The sequence below is a fragment of the Paramisgurnus dabryanus genome, chromosome 19 (genome assembly GCF_030506205.2).
Source record: "Paramisgurnus dabryanus chromosome 19, PD_genome_1.1, whole genome shotgun sequence".
Classification (NCBI taxonomy): Eukaryota; Metazoa; Chordata; class Actinopteri; order Cypriniformes; family Cobitidae; genus Paramisgurnus; species Paramisgurnus dabryanus.
Window position 1 is genome coordinate 28,862,728 of NC_133355.1, and position 16,065 is coordinate 28,878,792.

The following is a 16,065-nucleotide window of genomic DNA, read 5'->3' on the forward strand; positions in this document are numbered from 1 at the left end:
CCAATGCCCTAACCAAGTTTTAGGTGTCTGTAGCGCTTCTAATATCCTCGTTTCCCATTATAACGTCGAACCTTTACTGATGTAACTTCTAATGTTACACTTTAACTGTAGCACGATAATTGTTCTGTATTAAAATTACAATGTTCATGTCATTAAATTGTAATTTTATTACACGTGAATTGCAAAACATTTTTTTTTTACTTTTTGAATGAGAATGTGTACTGTTAGTGATGAGGGTTAGGGTTGGTCAGGTTATATAGCAGGTGGATTAGCCACGTTCATTTATTGGTATTGCGTAAATTTTTTGAAAGAAATAAGTTAACAGGAACAATGAGTTTATATTGTTTGTATGTATAAATCACTGATTGAATTAATTTGTTATTTGTAACTACATTTGGACTACACCACTGTGATACTTTTCACAAACATCTTTTTAACAATAGCCTTATTTGGTTTCCCCACATATTAAAATAAACATTTGTATTTTTAAATTGTAATTTTGTAAACAGAATTGAGTTATAAATAACTAATACTTGAGAAAATAACGTGTAACTTTATTTTTTTTGTGTTGTCGTTAGAGGGCAGTAGCGCGCGTCCAATCGCTCGTGTCGAAGCAAGAGAATAACAGCGTGTCCCAGAATGCACCGCGGTTCATGAGATTTGCCAGTCATCTTCTGGTGTTGTTCTTCGCGTAGTTTAATCGGTCACCGGTGTCTTATTTATGCGTTGGGGGTCGCGATTTCGCCTGTAGATATCGCGTTTGAACTTTGAGTGGCAACATGAAAGAATCAACGGCAAAAAAGCGCGAGAAAGCGCGCGCGGATAAAGAGAAAACGAGTGCTGAGCCGCAGGATGTTGAGATGCGCGAGGACGAGCAGAAAACACCTAAAGAACAAGATCAGCTCACACTAGAAGGTCTGAACATCACTCACACCTCTTTAATATTACAGGCAGAAACGGTTGCTTTAAACAATGTGTGTGATTTATGTGATAGAAGATAATGCAATCGTTTAGCTTGTCATCATGGCGCTGCCCACAGAAAAAAACGTCATGCACTGTAATGATACCAAATAAACATGTGATATCTGTAGTTGTGATGTAAATATCCGGTTTACTTCTATAAGAATAGGTTTGTTTCTCTTATGCTAATGTCTGATTTGTGATTTAATCAATGCACGACTGACACATCCTATAACGTCATGTCATAAAGCTCATCTTAAACGTAATGGACCCTCACAGATCGCAATGACATAGAGCATCATTGAGATGAGACGGGGGTCCATCTCTGTAACTAGTAAGATCAGTCATAATAAACTGTATTGGTTAGTGTCTGCAAATGCATATGGGTCAAAACACAATAATGATTCATAATCACGTGCCTGCCCCTTTTATAATGCACCCTTGCATTAGGAGATATAATGTCACCCAAGTGTCACTCATGATGGCAATTACATCACCACTGTAAAAGCAACAGTATTTCAATCAAAAGTGTTGAATATCATTGGTTGAGTGCAGTTCTCATACAGATCTTGTTTTGTTTCAGACATTAAGGAGCACGTGAAGCAGATAGAGAAAGCCGTGCAGGGGAAGGAGCCTCGTTTTGTTCTCCGTGCCCTCCGCGCTCTTCCCTCCACCAGCCGTCGACTCAATCCCAACGTTCTCTACAAAGCCGTGATCGGATTCTTCACGTCAAACGCCGCTGGCAAAGAGTTTCTGCTCGGCTTCCTCGAGCAGGTATGCAAAACATAACCTTCAGATTCACATCTGTACAGTTGTAACGCTCTCACATATCTCAGTGGTAGAAAATTGTTTTGGAACCACAAAAGGTCATGGGTTCAAACCCAGGGAACACACATACTGATTAAAAATGTATACTTTGTAATGTAAGTTGTAATGCACAGCATCTGCCAAATGCAAAAATGTCTAAACAGTACAGTAGTCTAAAATACAGTACTTATTATTTGTTTCATTAAAATACATGCCTAATACTTAACAGTTTGTGTGTTCTCTAAATAGTGTGATAGATAGCAAATGTGTTCCTGTCGGCTGGAGCATTGACGGTGTTTGTGTGTGTTTGTGTCCCTCAGCCGGTGGATAAGGATGGAGATGTGCAGTTCAGACCTCGCACAGGGAAAGCGGCCGCTGCTCCACTCATTCCTGAGGTGGAGGCGTATCTACAGCTGCTGATGGTGGTCTACCTCATCAACCTGAAGCGCTACACCGAGGTCAGCTGTTAAACTTGCTCAATATTGCAAAAATGCACAGTGGAGACTAGGGCTGTGACGATACATCGCGTTCCCGATCGATTCTGAATCGCAAGGCTCCGATTCTGTTTCATGCACAGCTTGTGCGTGTACTACGGCTCTGTGATCAGTAGGAAGTCCTTATCAATCTAAAATCACTATGAGTTTGAGTCGTTTATAATGTGAATTTAAAAAAGCAACGCTCGTCAAACACAATCAATCAAAATATTCTTTATTATCATGAAAATACCTGAAACAATTTGAAGAACAGCGATATAAATATCCCTTAGACATTTCCTGGAATAGCGTTTGTAATGCTACTGCTTCAGTGGCACAAATGGCGTTTCTACACAAGAGCGCCCTCTGGCTTTTGGATGTGGCGCAATTTCACCGTAATTCATTCATTGAAAAAAAACACGCATTTGCATGATTAATCATCACAGCCCTAGTGGAAAACTATTATTTGTCTGTAAAAGATCCACTGTGTAGATGTTAGTGACATCTAGTGGCTCAACCCTCCCTTTCAAAACGCATAGAGAAGCTACGGTAGGCGGCACAGGACAAACCCGTCTTCGTCTGATACACCATAGTGATGAAATGCACTTCGTAGATCAGTTTGTCCATTTAGGGCTACTGTAGAAACATGACAGCGACTTCCATGTAAGGAGACCCGTGGTGTAAATGCAGTTTGTTATGTAAAGTCTTTTTACACCACTGATACCATAGTTATGTATATTATATATTATATTGCATTTCTGTCAAGAGTTCCTTTATAAAGTACACACTGCACCTTTAACACTTCATTTCTAATGTTAATTTTTTAGACCTCTGTCCTAAATTAGGCCTAGTTGGTCATTGACGTGCTATAGATTACGTGCTATTCGCGTCGGGTCCTGATCACACTGTCGGGGCTTATTTCCTGATAACTACCGGCTGCCTCTACATTATCCCTTACGTAACACTCAGTGATTCCTAATTTTTATGTTGCACAGGCTCAGAAAGTGTCAGATGACCTGCTACAGAAGATCAGCTCTCAAAACCGCCGCGCTTTGGATTTAGTGGCCGCTAAGTGTTACTACTACCATTCCCGAGTGTACGAGTTCTTAAACCAGCTGGACACATTACGCAGGTTAACATCAATCATTTTTTAGATCCATTTATTTACATAGGACATAAAGTATTGTGCTTACATCTATTGTCGAATGATCTCAGTTTCCTGCACACGCGTTTGAGGACGGCTACGCTGCGTCACGACGCTGACGGTCAGGCCACGCTTCTCAACCTTCTGCTGCGAAACTACTTGCAGTATAATTTATACGACCAGGCCGAGAAACTCGTCTCCAAGTCCATTTTCCCCGAGCTGGCCAATAACAACGAATGGGCTCGCTATCTCTACTACACCGGTGAGTGCAAACTGAATAGTGTTTTGTTTTTTGCACATTGTGTATGAGGATTTTCTTACAATGACAATCGTTGACTGGTTCAGGGCGGATAAAGGCCATTCAGCTGGAGTATTCAGAAGCGAGGAGGACTTTAACCAACGCCCTGAGGAAGGCACCTCAGCACACTGCCGTCGGCTTTAAACAGACCGTAAGTGTTTCACTGTGACCTACAGACTACACATGTGCGTGTTGTGGTCGTGGTGTGACTGTTGACTTTGTGTCTGTCAGGTTCACAAGCTGTTGATCGTAGTTGAGCTTTTGCTGGGTGAGATACCCGACCGTCTGCAGTTTCGTCAGCCGTCTCTCAAGAGATCTCTCATGCCGTACTTTCTGCTCACTCAAGGTAACTCTTTTACAAAATGCACAAATTCATATGCCGGTAGATTGAACAATTTCTGATGTGTGTTTTTTTGCCCTGATCAGCTGTAAGAACTGGAAACCTTGCCAAATTTAATCAAGCCTTGGATCAGTTCGGAGAGAAATTTCAGACAGATGGCACATACACACTGATCATCCGCCTCCGACACAATGTCATTAAAACAGGTGCGTATCTTATATCTGCCGACGTGAGCATATTTTTATAATATTGCAGGTTTTTAGTACATGTTTGTAGGTGGTGATATTGCAATGATGAATCTGTGATTAAAGGCGGGGTGCACGATCTCTGAAAGCCAATGTTGACATTTGAAATCGTCTGAACAAGCACGCCCCTACCCCAATAGAATCTGGACCTTCTTTTGATAGACTCGCCCCACACATACGTAACCCAGGCAACGATTTCTGTTAGTAGACACGCCCCTTACTGTTGATTGGCTGCAAGTGTGTTTTGGTACTTGGCCTGACTCCCTTTTACAAAGCGTTTTTCAAAAATCGTGCACCCCGCCTTTAAGATTTTAACACTGGTGTTTGTTTTCTCTGTAGGTGTGAGAATGATCAGTCTGTCATATTCACGCATTTCTTTGGCTGACATTGCACAAAAACTTCAGCTGGACAGTCCTGAAGATGCCGAGTTTATTGTGGCCAAGGTCAGTATCACGCACACATGTGATGGCTTTATCTGTTATTGTCAAAGATCTTACTAAATGTCCACGAACATAATCCAACATCAACAGAGTGAAAGGTACCCCGACTATGCTTTAATACTTTATATTTGCATTCAAATACTGAAATTCATTGGTAGAAACACATTAAATATTTTCATTACTTCAAAAACCCTACTTGTAATGCTCATTTTAACCATTAGAGGCCGCCATTATGTTTCGCCTTTTGAAACTAATGCCATGGTTAATGTGAAATTACTATAGTAAATGCTATGGTATCTTCTGTAGTTTTTCATGTAAAAAATTTTTATTTCCCACTCACACATTCTTACCTATCAGATCGCCTTTATTGTGATCTTCTTTTATTCCTTCGTTTTTTTTTTTTTTTTACATAATCTTGCATGTATGTTACTCTCTGTGAAAGGGCTGAACAGAAGACCTGATGCTGTATTTTTAATGAAATTCGGATCAAATCTCGCCACCTGCTGTCTGTGTGTGTTTATAAATCTCATCTTTTTTTTATAATCTACTGATTATAGACTTGGTTATCACGTTTACCTCGCTGTAGTGTTAATCAAACCATTTGACGTCATGTATAGTGATGAAAAACGAAATGGCAGCCTCCAAGTTTTTTTAAACTGACATTTGTACTGTTTTTTTTTCACATTCATATAGCCAATCCCAGTGTTAATCTATTAAATCATACATGTGTTTATAACAACCCAATCTCACAGAAATTCGTGTTATAGTCACAAAATTTTTGATTCATTTATATGTGCTATTAACATGATTTTCTGCTGTTTTTCGTGGAGCACGAATTTCTTTTTTGTGGCACACAGCACAAATTTCTAGAAACTGTTCGAAATTTCTTCGGGCCTGTGGCATGACTTTCTGTAATTTAATATTTTGTTTTCTCAATGGGAAAAACAATAGGAAAAAACCTTGTCAGTTGGGGTTAGATTCTGGGGCATCCTAACCCAAACCCCAACAAGAAGAGTTTTAAAAGCGGACGAAAAACATGTAGAAACCAATACATAAAATTACATCCTAACGCAAACCCTGAATCTAACACTAACCCCAAGCGACAATGATTTAAAAATAGGTAAACAATGAGAAAAAATATAAAATGACACGATGCAGAAAGAAACCGTGAACATGTCATGTCAATAGCACAAATAAAATAATCAAAAATGTTGTGACTATAACACAACTTGCCATGAGATAGGGTAGGTTTATAACAGAGGTACCTTTTAATAGTGATGTATAGTGGATTTAAACACAGACCCAAGTCAAACTTCAATCAACATTAAAGGGACAGTTCACAAAAAAATGTAAATTATGGGGCACCATTCACTTCCATAGTATTTTTTTTCTACTATCAGTTATGAGTATTGACAGTGAAATCATGGTGTTATGTTGCATTCACACGAAACCCAAAACATCGTGATCTCTTCTCTAGATTACTCGCAGGACTTTGTGTCATGCAAAGTATAATTTTTTGTGTCAAGTGTGTTTTCACTGCAGTCCCGCTGCCCAATTTGCATTATTCGCTTCGCCCTGCGTATGTTCGCGTCTATTTGTGTCATTGCATTGACTTTGTATGTAATCTACTCACATAAAATGTTACATTTGTGTTTAGTGTGTACATCTAATTATGCTGCGTAACACCAAACATGAAGCATCACATTGCTCGCTCTAGGTTACTTGCGGGATTTAACGTGTTTGTTTGGTTTTTTTTGCACATTTTCCCGCTTGAGTTGAATATTTTTAACTTGCGTGAAGATGAATTTGATATGAATAGCATGTGTTTTCCCTGTCGAATTTACATCATTTGCATCACCCTGCGCAAGTTTGCATCTTTGCATTGACTTTGTATGTAATCTACTTCCTAAATTGTTAAATCTTCATTTGGTGTGTACGCCCCATTAGATTGCTGTGATACAGAATTGTTTGAACATCCTTGATTTAAAATGAATCTTGCGCATCTCATCAGGCGATTCGTGATGGTGTGATTGAGGCCAGTATTAACCATGAGAAAGGCTACGTTCAGTCTAAAGAGACCATGGACATCTACAGCACCCGTGAGCCTCAGCTCGCTTTTCATCAGCGCATCTCCTTCTGTCTGGACATCCACAACATGTCTGTCAAGGTAATGTGCTGATGGGTTGTTTTGATGTCAGAGTCCAGCGGCATTTAAATTTGCTATACGTTAAAATGTTATGGTCTGTATTGCTGATGAAACACTTATTTGTCTGTGCAGGCGATGAGATTTCCACCAAAAGCTTATAACAAAGACCTGGAGTCTGCTGAGGTAAGAGTCTCAGTGTGGTGTGTGTCTCAGAATTGAAGTGTTTGGTGACTTGAGATGAAACTGATGTTCATGTGTGGCCACAGGAGAGAAGAGAAAGGGAACAGCAGGACCTGGAGTTCGCTAAAGAGATGGCAGAGGACGATGATGACAGTTTTCCTTAAGTGTGCTGTGCCTCATATCTCTTTTATTCATGTATATGTTTCTTTCTTTATCTCACAACAAAACAAATAGCTCATCTGTTTCACACGTAAGTCTCTGCTGTGCTCAGTCAAAATCAATGACCTTGCTGTGAAGCTGAGGTTTTTCAGTCCTTTCCACAACATGTATATGCATCAATGTTTTATAAAGGTGCATTCATAACAACAATGGTGTTGAATGGTTGGTTTTGTTTGCGAAATAATAAATTGTAGTTTATCGAAGACAGATCCAATGTGCTGGTTTCTGATGTGAAGGAGTTTGGATCGTGGTTATGATGATATGCAGTGGGATATTCTGGGAATGTCTGTGGTACCGAATTACATTTGATCCCTTGTATTGTTTCTTCTATTAAAACTGATCAAATCTTCAGTTCACTTGTGTGGTTTCAGCATTGCACACGATGCTGAAATAGTGAACAGGGAAACGTCAGAAAGAGAAGCAGGGCAAAACCACAGCCTGCATCTCTTTTTGAAGCATCAGACATTAAAAACAACATCGACAAGAATCATTACATTTACATGTCTAGATATTGCAGATTGGTTTATTAATGCCTGTGAAAACCCAGCTAAAGTCTTTTTTTGATTTATTTTTATTGCATTAAAATCATCATTTTACAGATGGGGTCACACAGTTACCTGCTGTCTTTTTTACATTGGGTCTCATTAACTAAGCATGCGCACGCACAAATTTGTTTGTAAAATGTGCATATGGACGTTTAAACTTTCATACTAAAATTGATTTTAATTGTATGCAAAAACGTAAGAACAACTTGGACCACGCGTATGCAATAATCATGTTAAAATATATAACACAGATATATATCATATGTTTCTTTTTCATGATCAGTGCGCATGTGTTATCAAAGTTGTTCACAGGTTTTTGCATACATTTAAAATAAATTTTAGTACGAAAGTTTTTGTTGAATCATGACTTGTATGTTAAAACGTCCTTACGCACATTTTACGAAGAAATTTGTGCATACGCATGCTTCGTGAATGAGACCCAATGTGTGCACTTAACACAATTTTGCCATGTTGCAAAGCAGCTTTACAGCAAAAAATTTTTTTTAAATAAATTATAAACTGTAAAGATTGTGAGAAACATTTGATGGATTCATTCAACAATGTCCTAAATGTGTGATCCTACAGATCTGGGAAATGTGTGAACCAATGTTTTTACAAAAACTTTAGTACTAAGTAAGTGTATTCTAGCTGTAAGAAAAAAAAACTTAAACCTCACATATACACTATAATCGCTACAATTATATATTTATTAAATCATTGATATGTACTATTTATATATTATTTCTGTATGATTATTTCTACACTTATAAAGATTGCCCATTTATTTGCTCTAATGAAAACCACAAAACCATCTAAAGCAAAAGTTAAAAGCATCTTTACAGATCAAAAGATTAATTCATGAAAAATAAATTGCTGATTTTTTGGAGGAGCTCTCACACCATTTTTTAAATTGCACAAAGAACAAATACAGAACAGATCAAGGGTATTTAATATGCATATACACTTGTACAATCCAAAAAGTGACAAGCACTAAATTAGAGAAAGATCTTCTATAGCACAAAATGTAAGCACAGTTTCATAGCTTTTTTGTCCGTACTCTCCATATTACATATTTCCTTTTAAAAAAAGAAGAGCGCGTTAGCTTTATTATTATTTTCTATATTAAAAAACAAATTTTACCAGAAGTGTTGGCTGGATGGACAATGGAAACATTGTACCTGTATATAAAAATACTATTAAGAGTGATGCTTGTTGCAATATGCATTTGGGGAGATGTTAAGTTTGATTGAAATAGCCATGTGATGAGTCAGTCTTGTCATAATATTAACCTGAACAAAATTCTTAAATCTTATTCTTAAGAGTATTAAAGAGACACTCCACTTTTTTGAAAATATGCTCATTTTCCAGCCCCCTAGAGTTGAACATTTGATTTTTATCATTTTGGAATCCATTCAGCTGATCTGTGGGTCTGGTGCTAGCACTTTTAGCATAGCTTAGCATAATCCATTGAATCTGATTGGACCATTAGCATCACGCTAAAAATTTTTAGGCAGATATGGCTACATTGTCAGAAATAAAGGTATAAAACTCTACCTTTTCTGTCACTGGGGCTGTACCCTAAGTTTCCGTTTAATACCTTTACAGGACTACAAAACAGAATACAATTTTGGGTAGATTACCGTACCTTAAGGACCTACATTGTTAAAAAAAAAGTCAAAATATGTACCCTAGCTGTCAGTGGGGCAGCACCCTTTAAGAAGGTAATTGTACGGACCATTAGGTACAGATATGTAAACATTTAGTACCAATATGAACCTTTGAGATACTAATATGTATTTTTGAGGTATACTAATATGCTCTCTTAGGGGTTGTGTACACCAAAACTTTTACGCCCGCGGCCGGCGCATGTTTTCAATTGTTTCCAATGGAAGCTCGGCATTTTTCAAATAAGCCAGCCGCAAGCGGGTTTTTTCCGCGCTGAAAACCGGCGCTCGGCGGTTTTTCTGCGCTCGGAGCTGAGCGTCGAAAGTTGAAAGAGATTCAACTTTGGGAGAAAAGCTCCGCTCGTCAATGTCAGTTCTCACACGGCCGCCCAATCACAGTGGAGGAGGGGGGGGACATTACCACAGCAACCAACCGGCTCGCAGCTGAAGTATCACAGCTACCAAAGCGCTCAGCTGAAGAAAGCTGGCACTCAGCTGAAAAACAGCTGGCATTTGGCGTCCTCAAGGCGTTTTCAGCCGCGTTTAAAAGTTTTGGTGTACACAACCCCTTAGGTCCCAGTGTGTACCTCTAAGGTACTAAAATTAAATCCTTAGGTGCAAAGCTACTTTTTGAAAGGGTACAGCCCCAGTGACAGAAAAGGTACAGTTTTGTACCTTTATTTCCGAGAGTGTAGGATCTATACTCTCAAACCGGCGTAATAATCAAGGACTTTGCCACTCTAACATGGGTGTAGCAGGCGCAATAATATTACGCAGCAGCGCAAAATAATCCCCTTAGTAACTTTCAATGGCAGGTGAATGTGAGGCAACTTGTAAAGTGCTTTGGATGGCCATGGGTCTGTGAAAGGGCTAAATGGAGTCCAGAAACTTTTGGTGCGTCCGAAACCGCCTACTTCATACTATATACTATACTCTTTACATACTATACTCTTTACTCATTAGTTGGATGGCCTTCGTTATATAATCGACGCCTAACTCACTGGTATCAGTTAATTTATAAATCCATACTTAACAAAACACCATCTTATCTAAGTACTTTAATAACCATATCAGTGCCGGGAATTAACTTGCGCTCGAGTAAATACATCTTTTTGGTCCCTACAAAAGTACGTACTTCCTTTGGCCGTTTTTCTTTCAAATTTTCTGCTGTCAATGATTGGAACAATTTACAAAAGTCTCTTAAATTAGAATCCTTGGTTTCGATCAGCACTTTTAAAGTTTTGCTTTCAAATTTACTGACGGACCGATGTACATGTTGATATTATTTTATTTTATTGCATTATCATTTAATTGTATCTGTGTGTTTTATATGATTTTGTTCTTGAATGTCGGTATGTCATGTGTAGTTTTATGTCGCCTTGTACTTTGTGCCTGTCTTGGCCAGGTCGCGGTTGCAAATGAGAACTTGTTCTCAACCGATTCACCTGGTTAAATAAAGGTAAAATAAAATAAAAATATAGTACGCGAAATGCAGTAGGCGAGGCGAGTAGTATGTCCGAATGCATAGTATTCGAAAAACAGTATGCGAAAAGTACCCGGATGACCTACTACTTCCGGTTAGATTTTGCAGTGTGCATACGATGGTCACTTCACTTTCCCATGATGCCCCGAGAGAGGAGTTATCCAACGAAGAAGAAGAGGCTCGCGGCTGTTTTCGCGCTGAAATGCATGACGTGATGACGACGTATGTCACGTGATGTAGCAACATGGCAGATGTAGTACGTCCGAATCTCATTCATACTACCAGGATTCATACTATACAGTACCTACTGTTTTAACGCCAAGTAAGTAGGTACTTCATTTTATTCAGTACCTACTATACAGTATGCGGTTTCAGATGCAGCCTGAGTATAGTCTTTTCTCCAAATGAAATAATAACTGGTCATTATTGAATTTACAATTGAAAACCGAAAATGTCAATCTTTATATCAACCTGAATGCAGAACTTCACCCCAAAATTATTTTTTCAAACAAGAAACACCTGCTGAATGTTCTGACCCATGAGAAAGCCAAATATCACTCACTACCCAATTGTATGATTGTACTTCAAAATGTACATTAGCGACAACATAATGAGATTTTTAAAAGAAAACGAAATAAAATAAAAAAATTTAGCAAACAAAACCAAAATGTTTCACTTTATGTTTTCCCTGAGACCAGTGGTTCTCAACCAAGGGACCGGGACTATAGGGGACTCAAGATTATTTAAATTATTCAAAATAAGCATTCAAATAAGTTAAAATGTTTAAGAATGAAAATATTTCTTAGTGTTTGGTTATTTTTGTAACAATCTGTCAAGTTATGCGAAGCTCTAGTATATTTAGTTTGGTAGAAATTGAAAGTGAGTGGCTTCAAATATTGTGCGCAGTAGGGGGGCCTGGAAGTAAGAAAGGTTGAGAATCTTTAAAGCTGTTTCTGTGTATCTGATGTTAATCTGGAGTACTATTACGTCCTTCATATCTTCAAGTCTTTAGTTTTATCAGATTTATAAAAGACAGATAAGCTCTATAGCGATTGTTTCCGGAAAACCCAACCACCTTGGGGCGTACCGCCAGAGGAGCGAGTCACGAGCAAGCAACACTGGATAATTTATGATTCACTACTTTTCTGAAATCCAGCGTTAAACCAACACTCCGCCGCTACCCTGGATAAACAAACTATATCCATTGTTTCCATAAGGTTGGCTTACTTCCTTACATCCAAAACACACTTCTTCATTCGTGCCATTTTAGAGTCTTGATATAAAACAAAGCTCGAAGTGATGCCTGTGACTTCTAGCGTCCTCGGTTCTTGCTCTCCGGTGCGTTTCTGTGGGAAGTGCACATAAAAGAAAGGATATGTAAGGTCTACCCATGTTACGTAAGACGTACCCATGTTGAAAAAAACTTCCCAAACTTGTATGAACCCTGGTGAAGTGCATCTGGCACAAAAATACTCTGTCACGCGTCCCATTGCTTTGTTGACACTTTGCCTTTGTTTAGCATGAGGAAACAACTCTTAAACTGTGTTACTAAATCAGAATGCATGAAAGAGCATTATTATAGTCAGACTTCCTTGTGTTAAATATAAAACAATAACTTAAACTGAAACAGGAAGTAATTCTGCCACAGTGTTGTTAATGTCTTGCTAAATGGTCTATTGATCTTGAGATGCAACGACATTAAATATTTCCACGATAGACAATTATTGAGACTGATGTCTGCCGATAATGATAGTTTGGTTGTTATATTAACTTGCATTTATTAAATTTTTTTAATAATTTCTAAATGTTATTCATAATTATTATTAATATTGAACATTAAACGAGTGATGTTTCTTTACATTTTCTATACACAGAGTTAAAATTCACAGTTCTCTTTTGATTGACAGGATATATCGGCCATGACTATTGGCTGTTTTTAAACTATCGGATGCTCAGCTAAAAATTGCTTTTTATCAACCATCACAGATTATTGGCCGATATATTGGATCTAATCTAAACCATCATTGTGTTTGAAATCGCATACAATGTAAGTACTTAATGATTAGACATCGACCCTACGCTCTATAGTATAAATATGAGCAGTGTTAATAAAATTTGCTCGTATTCGCCATGTTGTCATAACAGGTGAGCCATTAACCTGGATGCTGTTAAACAAGTGCAATTTAACCACAAGGATCAACAGTTTTTTGTATGTTTTTACATTTGAATAGAGCTGTGTTACCGCTGTCCGACATTTTTGAATTTATGACAAGTTTCTTCTTCGTTGGGTGACTCCTCTCCCAGGAACATCCATCAAATGCACACTTTAAAATCTAGCTGGAAGTATTAGGTGGTCCGCCTATTGTTTTTTAATACTATGAATTGGGACAAACTATTTGCTTCGCCTACTGTGTTGATTTTACCAATCTGTTTATAAATAACTTGAACCAAATTGTTCACGTCATTTGATTTTGTTAAACAACCTAACTAGAGAATTTTTTTGGCAGCCCTATCAAGTTACTTGCTGTCTTAGCTTAAAGTTCAAATGTAGTCAGGTGGTTTATAACAGCTAACATAGTTCATGTGAATTCAGAGACACTTTCATGGTTATAAAAATTTATGAATTAATCTTTCATCAAGCATTAACTGACAAAACAGGTAGATGGACCAGAATCATGCTCAAACTTGTCAAATCAGCACATGTGTAAGCAAACTCTAGACTAATATTTACTTTGACTTTTACGTTTTGTTTTCATTTCTTATCCTTTCACCCACGAAAGCCAACTCTGATTCATCCTGACACAGCCAGGTGATGGGAATCTGTGGTAATCACAGCCTGTGACCAATATTGACACAATCCTACATTCCTAAGAAAAATAATTCTTCAAAGGTTCTGAAACGATGGTAAAAGTTCTATATAGAACCATAGCTTACTGAAGAACCCCTTTTTTGCCGAAATGGTTCTTTGTCTTGGCAAAAGGGTTCTTTAATTCCCTCCTTTTTTATTTTAAATATAGTCAGTTATTTTCAAGCTTCCTCCTGATTATTTTCACCTGTAAAAGCCCTGAATCATCAGTCCTGCTGAACCGCCTGCAGACTAACGCCACAAAAAGGTAAGAGAGTAAAATATTCATCATTTACGGTTAAAAACATTTTGAAAATTGAAGTTTTGTGTGTTCTTATTGTAATTTATTTATTTTATAACAGGTGAACTTTATACTGTAAGCTTCATTCCCTTTATAACAGGTAACTTCATACTTTTTCTAATGATATATTTAGAGGACTCTGCTTTAACAATGACTAAGGATAATGATTTGTTAAAGTGTTAAAAAGCATATACATGTATATTTTACATTAAGTTTATTAAACTAATTATGAAAAGAATGTGGTACAACATGTGTATAGGCTTTTTTTATTGATATTTCAGAGTTTTTACATGTGAGGTAATCTTGCTGGGAGTGAAGGCAGTGCATATGACTGCTTGATGTGAGAGACACATCCTGTTTTTAAAGGTGACGTATGCATGTTTCTTTCAATGCTGACATTAAAATAATAATAGTTATTTACTGTTTAAACATTTTGGAGATTGTGTGTGTGTTCTTGTGGCACATTTACTTTTAATAGCAGAATTACTTGTATTATTATGTTGTAGGTGGATCATAGTGTCAGGAAAAGAACTCAGGAGTCAAGTGCAAGTTAACAATTTATTTAGAAAAGGTTATATAGAGAAATGGATAGCAAAGTCACTGGTAGATCCACACACGGCGCACAATAATCCAGTACAGATCCGAAGGGAAAGAGAGAGCCACCCACGCACTCCGTTGAGAACACCAGCACTGTCACCACACGCAACAGAGGGATGATACGCGCCGCCCTGAAGGTGGATGACAGGCGGAGAAGGGAGATGGTAATCCAAGTTCTCAGATGGTAATCCACTGTGAAATCCTGAAGAAGAAGAGCCACCCGGAAACCACTGGTCACCGCCTAAAAACGAAGCGAACCAGCGGTCCCGAGAAACAACAGTCGTAAGGGTTAATGTAATCCACAATGGTAAAAGGTGTACTCCACTCACGGGTGCCGATGCAAGCCGGAGAGAAAACAGAGACAGCTGGTATACCGCCTAAAAACAAAGCGAACCAGCTGTACCGAGAGACAATCAAAGTCAAAGATATCCAGAATCCTCAAGCAAGCGGTCCGGGCGAAAACGAGTCCCCGAACGCCGAAAACCAACCCTGGGGTAACAAGAGGAAGAGACAGAAAACGACTGACAAGACAAGGCAGGGCAGCAGGACTGTGATAAAACAATGAGCGCGCAACAAAGGACAGGACTACGTGCAATATAAAGGGAAAGGTAAACGAGACATCACCGGTGAACAATTACCGAAACAAGGGGGCGGAGTTAGTGAACACACGAGGAACCGGCACCACAGGTAAACAACACACACACACACACAGATCACACAGCATCGATCACTCAGCAGTCATGACAGTAGCCCCCCCTCCACGACCGGCACCAGACGGACCGGGAGACTCACCCTGTCGCCGACGGAGGTCCTCGATCAGCCCAGGATCCAGCAAATCCCGACCCGGAACCCAGCTCCTCTCATCAGGACCGTATCCTTCCCAATCCACTAAATACTGAAATCCTCTGCCCCTGCGGCGGGAGTCTAGTAACCTCTTAACAGTGTAGACAGGGGCACCATCCACTAGACGAGGGGCGGGGGGATTAGGGGCAGAGACAGGAGGGTTATAGCGAGCAAACATCACAGGTTTAACCTTGGATACATGAAAAACAGGGTGAACCCGACCAAGAGAAAGGGGTAACTTAAGCTTTATCGTCACCGGATTAATGACCTTAGAAATACTGTATGGCCCAATGAATCTCAGAGCCAGCTTACGAGAAGGCTCACGGAGAGACAGATCCTTGGTAGAAAGCCATACCTTTTGACCACAAACATAACGGGGTGGAGGTCGCCGATGACGATCAGCTGCAGCTTTGGTTCGTCTGGAATTAGATAATAACAGGGTCTTAGCTCTCCTCCAGGTGCGTCTGCACCTGCGTACGAAAGCTAACACAGACGGAACCGCTGCCTCGGGCTCCTGTGATGGAAACAGGGGAGG

At 38.9% G+C, this 16,065-nt stretch overlaps 1 protein-coding gene and 1 long non-coding RNA gene across 2 annotated transcripts; both read left to right on the plus strand.

Annotated features, from left to right (window-relative positions):
- The first annotated feature begins 620 nt into the window (after positions 1-620).
- On the plus strand, positions 621-7,603 carry psmd3 (proteasome 26S subunit, non-ATPase 3). The gene is made up of 12 exons (XM_065294862.2): positions 621-915; positions 1,544-1,734; positions 2,088-2,225; positions 3,236-3,372; positions 3,456-3,646; positions 3,730-3,833; positions 3,914-4,028; positions 4,109-4,228; positions 4,607-4,710; positions 6,719-6,874; positions 6,986-7,036; positions 7,120-7,603. The coding sequence occupies exons 1-12, from the start codon at positions 780-782 to the stop codon at positions 7,195-7,197; spliced, it is 1,521 nt and encodes a 506-aa protein (XP_065150934.2). The 5' UTR covers positions 621-779; the 3' UTR covers positions 7,198-7,603.
- A 5,353-nt stretch (positions 7,604-12,956) lies between these two features.
- LOC141281073 (uncharacterized) lies at positions 12,957-15,147 on the plus strand. The gene is made up of 3 exons (XR_012335495.1): positions 12,957-14,057; positions 14,152-14,190; positions 14,372-15,147. It is a non-coding gene; the product is annotated as an uncharacterized lncRNA (long non-coding RNA).
- The last annotated feature ends 918 nt before the right edge of the window (positions 15,148-16,065 follow it).

What these genes read in the sequence shown, in the direction of transcription:
- psmd3 (XM_065294862.2), top strand. Translation starts at nt 780, where the DNA reads ATGAAAGAATCAACGGCAAAAAAGCGCGAGAAAGCGCGCGCGGATAAA. An exon ending in CCGAGTTTATTGTGGCCAAG is followed by an intron (nt 4,711 to 6,718) that starts GTCAGTATCACG and finishes GCATCTCATCAG; the next exon opens with GCGATTCGTGATGGTGTGAT. An exon ending in TCCACAACATGTCTGTCAAG is followed by an intron (nt 6,875 to 6,985) that starts GTAATGTGCTGA and finishes TTGTCTGTGCAG; the next exon opens with GCGATGAGATTTCCACCAAA.